The 8,053-nt window shown below is 36.5% G+C and overlaps 1 protein-coding gene across 1 annotated transcript; it reads right to left on the bottom strand.

The window, feature by feature from the left end:
• LOC115437368 (kinocilin-like) lies at nucleotides 1-7,563 on the bottom strand. Its single transcript, XM_030160596.1, is given in 8 exon segments — nucleotides 1-77; nucleotides 2,197-2,218; nucleotides 2,544-2,599; nucleotides 5,441-5,477; nucleotides 5,480-5,511; nucleotides 5,670-5,738; nucleotides 7,373-7,440; nucleotides 7,442-7,563. Coding segments are annotated over 8 exon segments (438 nt in total). The 5' UTR covers nucleotides 7,519-7,563.
• Nucleotides 7,564-8,053: the final 490 nt, after the last annotated feature.

Below are 8,053 nucleotides of genomic sequence, written 5' to 3'. Positions count from 1 at the left end.
TCATGGCAACTCTTGATCAGGAGGTGACTGCTTGAATTTCCGTCTAGATAAGACATCTGGCATGTCTGAGGATGTTTCTGAAAACAGATCACCACATGACAAATGTTAGTGGATATGCAGTATTCTGTCCAAATGTCAATTTATATGTCAGTATGTCTCAAATCTTAAAGGATCCAAGAACATTTTGGAAACTTATACGTGGAGGTTATGGTTTAATTCCAGGCAGCCTATAGTCATTTTTATCATGGAGATGTAATATTTTGAATGATATAACTAATGTACTGGGGAATTTCTATCTAAAGCCTGAATACACTTAAATGTATTCAACTTATCTTTTATTTCTAGCCTTATCAGGTGGGGCTTTTCCTTTCTACAGGGTTATCCCTACATATATGGAGGGTTTAGGTCAGGGGTCAGCAACCCTGGTCCTAGAGAGAGCCACTATCCTGCATGTTTTAGATGTATCCCTCTTCCAACACACCTGATTCAAATGATAAGCCTATCATCAAGCTCTGCAGAAACCCAGTAACGACCATCAGGTGTGTTGGAAGAAGGACACGTAAAAAAAACATGCAGGATAGTGGCTCTCTAGGACCAGGGTTGTTGACCCCTGGTTTAGATGCTATGATGGGTATCTTTTTGCTGTTATTTAGGTAAAACCTATATCTGTTTTTGGTTTTTTTTGGGTTTTTTTTGCATAATTGTGATCTTGTTTTATTACAATAAATGAGAAATACTGTAAAATAAATGTTTATTGTAAACATATAGTTCTGATTTCACAAATAATAGCTGACCCTGACTTATATTTCTGGAAAAACACTCATGTACATCTATTGGGACTAAGTCTTATAATGGTAGGAAACAGGAAACACAGATTTTCACAATTACATTCTCAAATAAGAAAACAGGTAGTCTTTAAGGTTATTGCTCATGTATAATATCTAGTATCGCACTAGCATGGATGATGAATTACCTGAACTGACAAACTGAAACCTATCTATCTAACAAGATCTGGGTTACCATGGTAACAACATCCAAAGTGATTGACTATGAAATGAAGGTGATACCTTGTAATGTTCACTTCTGAAAGTCCTTTTCTCCTCTGACGGACTCCGACAGACATTACAGACATTATGTAACATGTTCAGTTGACTATTCTCCTAACTGTTTTATATGATGATTTTATAATTTGCAAAAATAATAATATACCATCAATCATAAACTTACAAATTGATTCAGATGCAGAAAGTTCAGTGTATGAATCTCAGTAAATAGTAGATTTAAACAGCATCCTTTTGCAGACAACAGTGTCACAAACTATCCATAAAGCACATTTTATGTCTTCAAATCACTCTCATTTTTATATCATAGCATGAACTAGACAGAGCAAATACAAGTAATAGAGATCAAGGTTAATTAGTCATCAAATGATGTAGAAATCAGTCGGTAACAACTAATTCCGTACAACGATTGCCTAAAACGCTAAATTAATTTTGAGAGATGAAAGTAAACCCACATCTAATCAGAGCAGTTTAAAGAACGACACTTCTTGATGTGGCATAATGTCAATCATTGATGGATTATGACCTTAAAATGATTACACTTTAAGTTTTAAATGTCTTTATCATCCATGGACTTTATCTGAAAACTCTTTATGTCAAATTAAAACGGTATCCGGTGCTAACAGTCATGTAACACTACAAAAAGGTATAAACAAGTTGGAATGTATTTGATGTGTGGGTTTATGTTGATTTACTTGTGATGCATCCAAAATATTCAGCGATAGGTGCAGTATGTGTTGACAGATGACACAGACTGGCAGACCGCAGTGTGGGAAAATATCACACTAATCTAATGATGCATAGCAAGTTTCAAATGAACAGTTAATGTGTTTATCATGAATTATTACTATAATTATTATCATTATTATTATTATTATTATTATTATCTAAAGCAGTGTAGATCACAGTATTGTAAAAATCAGTATAAAGTATAAATCAAGAGGTTTACAGTGAATAGGATACAGTTATACAGGTCTACGATTTTATCCATGTTACATCAGACATTGAAACAGACAACTTATTCATTTCTGTATCACAGCCACAGTAGTTCTGTGTTTTCTGCTTAAATCACAAACTGTGACTGTGGTGAAACTGCCCAAATGTAAACAGAGAAAGAACTGGGCCATGCACTGACCTCTGAGGGATCCTGCTGAGCTCTTCAGTGTCTAACTTAGAGTCATTAAGATCTGCCCAAGACTTGCCTGGAAGGCAGGACGTATCAGTAATGAGTTATTCTGAAATGCCCCCATTGCCTAGTAAGGGTAATCAAAACTTGCAAAATGCACACTCAATGTTTCTCAGCTACATAATTATGGACATGCACTGTGTGGGTGTTTGGACACTGGACACGATATGAACAGCACATCATATGCTCCTCATCTATGTGAATCCATAATGTGGATTAACTGCATGTAAACATCATTTGCAACAGTGTTGGTCTCATACCCTTCGTCTGGATTGTTTTCAGGCATTGGTGCACACGTCCACAAAAGTCATACGACTCTTAGAACGTTCCAGATTTAGCTGACTTTGAGTCCCTGTATAGACCACAGAACACATGGAACAGAAATCAGGAAGCTCTAGCTTACCAGTGAGGGTTTCGAGAGAGAGAGAGAGAAGGAGAGAGAGAGAGAGAGAGGAGAGAGAGAGAGAGAGAGAGGAGAGAGAGGAGAGAGAGAGAGAGAGAGAGAGAGAGAGAGAGAGAGAGAGAGAGAGAGAGAGGAAGAGAGAGAGGAGAGAGAGAGAGAGAGAGAGAGAGAGAGAGAGAAAAACTCTTCTCAGGGCTCATACATACTTGGACTTTCCATTATATAATCACCCAGAGGCATCATTAAGCCTGGGCGAGTAAGGCTAAAGCTGAATTCTTAATGAACATCTCCAAAATAAAGCGACAAAATAAGAGCGAATCTAATCTCATTCTGATGTCTTATAGCTTCTCATATCCTCTATTCAATTTACTCTTAAATAACTTGAAAATGAAGCTATCACTGACTTTGTACCATTTGTGGGCTGGGTTTTTTACATGCGAGAAATATGTACAACATTAAAAACAAGAAGAAAAAAACAGCTTCTACAAACCAGACTCAAGTATTTAGTGCAGTCTGCTTTTTGCCATTAAATTACTTTTTTTGTTCAGATGGTATGAGATTTATCGCATTGATTTCCTGTTGTTTTACACCAGGTCTCATTCAAAATATCACACATTTCTATTTTGAGCTACTTTTTCTCATGGGAACAGTGGTCACAGTATGTACTAACTTTAGCCTTTAGATGCCATTTAGTTCAGATTTTGTGGGTTTTAATATTGTACACTTATTCCCTCTATTTTCTTGCTATATCTGAACAAAAACAGACTGAGAAATAAACTGTACACTCATTTCCATCCTGTAAAAACAGCAAAGCTAAAGATGCCCTAAGATTTCGACTCAGTAGTCTACTTCACACTCCATAAACATTCAGAAATTACTATAGATTAAATACAACATACAACCTTTACAAAGTAGTACAGCATAAAATAAAATTCACAACAGTATGATGACACAGTATGCAAACCTATTGTGACCAAAGAGGAGATCCATAATTAATATCACATTGTATAAAGGCTTAACATCATACTTTTATAAGCACTTGCAAAGTTTTAGAGCTAAAAAGGTTATTAGAAGATAAAAAGAACACCTTCAGATGATGCATTTATTCACTTTTCGTTGGACATAAATTCAGAGAAATACAAAATATGGAGAATATTTAACAGACGGCACAGAACACCTCATGTCATGAACAAAATAGATCCTGATAGGTCAACACTATGTCTAAACATGACAGTTGGGATTACATACATTGTTTTTAGACTTGTCAATAATATGCATGTATATTTAAAAAGATTGGTGAGCAAGGTTTATAAGATCTGGGTCAGTTTCTATTGGAGCTGCCACATAAAAATCCAAAACTAAAGTAAATATATCTAAGTTTGTAGCCAATCTTCTATTTTTAGCTAGTAAATCCATATTATTGAACTGTAGTCATGAAAAACCACTTACTGTAGCCTGAAAGTGTAATGACGTTTTAGGGAGCTGCCAGCAGAGAGGCTAAGTCCTAAGCTGAAGGGAAATGGCAACATGTTAAAGGATATTGCCTTTGATGGATTACCCACAGACCTGGGGGAAGTCATTTAAGACTTGAAGACTTCAGACTGACTTAACAGTTTATAGATATTACCGATCACAGATAATATGTCTTAATAGTATGAATTAATTTGGTAAATATTAAAGATTTATATATAAATTGTTTCTTGCCTTTACTCCTTAACTCAAGCCTTTGTTTATACTAAAAGATGGAATGTTGTAATATAAAACTGAAATAAAGTGTAGTTAAAACAATAAATTAAATAAAAATAAATTTGAGTGATGTTTTATGCAGCATAATTGTATATTTTGTATTCTATAAAGGTAAACATGTTAACCCATAAAGACCCAGTGCTACTTTTGTATCAGTTTCCAAATGATTTTTTTTCTCTATTTAACCTTTTTAAGTGATTGATCACCATTTATTATCATATTATACTCTGTGTTTTGCATTTTTTTTAGTCAAAATCAGGTATTTTCCATTATTTAATTTGCTGAATAAGTAAATGTTCATAAAAGCTCAGGTTAAACTTGAGGTTTATTATATCAAAAACGGAGAAAACTGAAGAAAAAGTGAATTTTTCAGTAAAATATATCATTAACTGAATTTAAACCAAGTGTGTCCATCCAGTGTCATTGATCAAACTCCTATGGGTTTACTGTGGATCAGTGTTGTAGAAGATGGCAGTGTTTCCACATTCACTACGGAGCCTCTGAACATCCAAATGGGTCATATCTGATGGTCATGAAAAGATGACAAACTGCTTTTTATACTAATTATTTAGATGTATTGATAGAATTAGTGGATCAACAGTTATTAAACAAGTTAGATCAGTAGATGGATTTGGATTTGGTCACTGGTGGCTGTTTGGGTCTTTATGGGTTAAACATAAATACATATGAAACCAAAACCATACTTAGTTGTCATCCTTGAATTATTCCTGTAGTTCATTTCTTTCTTAAATGTTTCTTTATCTTATAATGTTTTCATCTTTGTCAACAAAAAGTGAGAAAGGTAATGCACTTTTACTGTCACTGATCCAAGCAACTTATGATGTAAGAGATGCTCTGATATCACTCAGACTCATCATCTCCTCTGGTGTGAACAACGACTCAAGTGTTCAGGCAGGTATCACATTTACTATCAATAACCAGCATGCACCCAATCGCTCAGTATCAAGAATCAAATTTAACAGAGATCTCTGATTGTTTGGTGATAGCTGTACAGGGGAAATAAATGTTAGCCAAAAAACTCACCTTCTCTTTTTAGTGCATCTACAGGTTGCTCGGAGCAGGGTTGGCAGTTGTGGGGTGCACTCTGAAGTTTCCTGATAATAATACTTGGCATTAAAATGAGCAAAATACTGTTTGCATGTAACAGATTAACAAATATTAACAGTAATATGAAGAAGGAGAGAAATGATGAAACACTGATGGTTTAGTAGATGGATGTAAATGAGGTAAATGGATTAAAATGACAGCTTACCAAAAGACGGAAGAATGTTGTTGATGTTAAGCCAAGCTTTTATGAAGGGGAAGATCGATATAAGCAGGCCTGTGCAGCATAAAGGTAATAGGTTTGGTAAGTTACTGTTTCAGAAATAGCGCCCAGGTAGATTTTTGATTAATAGTATTAGCAGTGTACAATTAAAAGTCATGATAAAATAAATAACGATAATTGTCTTTCATCTTTGCTCTGAGTTTGATGAAAAATAACAACAAGAGTCGCAGTCTTATCAAAATCAAGTCTAATCATTTGGCCGAGGCAGAATAAAAAAAGTCTCCATTTCTTCACATTATGACCAACAATAGGTTGTTATTTCCAGTCACGACATAGCCTTCAGATTATTTTTAGAGCACCAGCCACAGTGTGTAATCTTCCTGTTCAGTCTCAAGTATTAACTAATATCTGAACTGCAGGGCTTGTGTGCCTCTCAGTGGCACATTGCTCCAATTCACAGTTATTGATTTCCCTTATAAGCCACCAGAGCTGGCATTAACCCTGGCAGGTCCCGAGGGTGGCTGTGATGCATGCGTGTGCTTAAAATGTCATGAAACTGCAGAAGGAGTGCAAAGATTTTTCCAAGAACACTCTGTTCATACCCATTAGTCAGCCTATGTGTCGGAGGAGGCATCATGGCACATAAGCCCCAAAACATATAATTAGATGCCGCTTATCTGTACTGAGACCAGAGTGAACATCCTCTCCAACTGCTGTGCATACTTTTGATTTGGTGAATTCTGCTGCACATTTCAATGTAGAAGAAATTAATTATTGAGAGCTGATCAAATCATCAGTACGAATGTGTTTCATTCATTAACTATGCATGCTGATGTTGTCTTTCTTCGATCTAAAACCCTGCTCTTTGCTCTTGGTCTCAAAGACAGTAGTTAGCACATTCTTGGCAGTGAACCTAATCTGGTTTCAGTTACACTATTGGATCAAGTTTTTTCAGATCCTGGGGATGGAAAATGTCACAGGCCACAGGTCTTTCACCTGAATTTGCAAGTTTTGTTTTATTAACACTTTATTGTAATAGTGAGTTGGCTCGGCAAATATGAGTCATACTTGATACCACTTGCAACACAGATCCTCTGGCAGTAAAACAGTTAATGTTTGACTGACCCATATTTGGTTTCAGTGACTGATGCAGACTACATTGGTCTGAAAGAAAAATGCTTCCGGGATAAAAGTAATGAAACATTACCAAACTTAGGTCACTTAAATCAATAACGTTATTTTGTATAGTTATTTGGAAGAAAAAAAGAAAAGAAAAAAGTTATGAAAGAGCACTAAAGCTTAGCGCAATTTAATATTAGCAGAAAGCTGCTCTTCCTTGTTTGCCAGAGCGAACAAGAATTTGCTGATGAGATAATGAGATGAGATCAACTTTCCTAATCCCCTCAAGAAAATCCAATAGACCAATGGCTCAAAGTTCAACATAATTAAATTAAATAATTAAAACAATGTTTACAAAACTGTCTTGGGAGTAAGCTGGAATGAACATTTTAAGAAGTTGTAGTAAACAGACGCTTAATTAAGTTGTTGCAATGACAAAAGTTAGTTGGAGAAAAATTAGCTTTGGTACATGAGTAGAAAAACTGTTATCTTTAAGTGATCTGTATGTTACACTTTGTAAACTAGAAATAGGTCAGTTGTTCTTCATGTTTTTCCACACACACACTCACCAAGGCCCCCTGCTCCCAGGAAGATGCCTCCTACAGCATCAGCATCACACTCCCTGGACACCCCGATTGATGCAGCCCGCCACGATGCTGAGCAGAGACGAGCCCACCCGCAGCCCATGGTAGTGTCCAACGCTGACAGAGTTCATTCAACAGGTGGAGACCCACCACCTGTCGTGCACACAGCGGACCGTCGTGACACTACTCTGCCTCACGTGGGCCTTTCACTGCCACTGGCAACTTTTCTGTTATCTGTATGAGTCTTACTCCTCCCTTTCTTCCACTCTCTCTGACATAGAAACACTTTCTCTGGCAAGGCCTCCGTCTCTATTCTCTGTTGCTCAAGACGTCTCATGCATCTTTAAACATGGAGCTCTGGTTTCCTTTGCCACAGAAAATTAGAAAGCTTGCAGAGCTGACTCTTATGACAACGATATGCCGCACACAATCTGATCACAGCCTTATTCTTAATAGCACTGGCATTTAGTATCATGTACAATGAATGGCACAAGTGTAATGTACAAAAAAGATTAAGGGGAAACTGTAAGGCTAAACAGTTGCATGGCTGCACTGGGTACAGAGTGTCAGGGCTTCAGAAGATCCAGTAATGAGCACAAGGGCAGAGAAGCATAAAGACTCTGAGAGAATTGGAGGGCGGTAGAGAAAAGAAGGGTGACGGAGTTT

This window comes from Sphaeramia orbicularis, chromosome 17 (assembly GCF_902148855.1).
Source record: "Sphaeramia orbicularis chromosome 17, fSphaOr1.1, whole genome shotgun sequence".
Classification (NCBI taxonomy): Eukaryota; Metazoa; Chordata; class Actinopteri; order Kurtiformes; family Apogonidae; genus Sphaeramia; species Sphaeramia orbicularis.
This window is presented reverse-complemented; position numbering and strand designations above follow the sequence as displayed.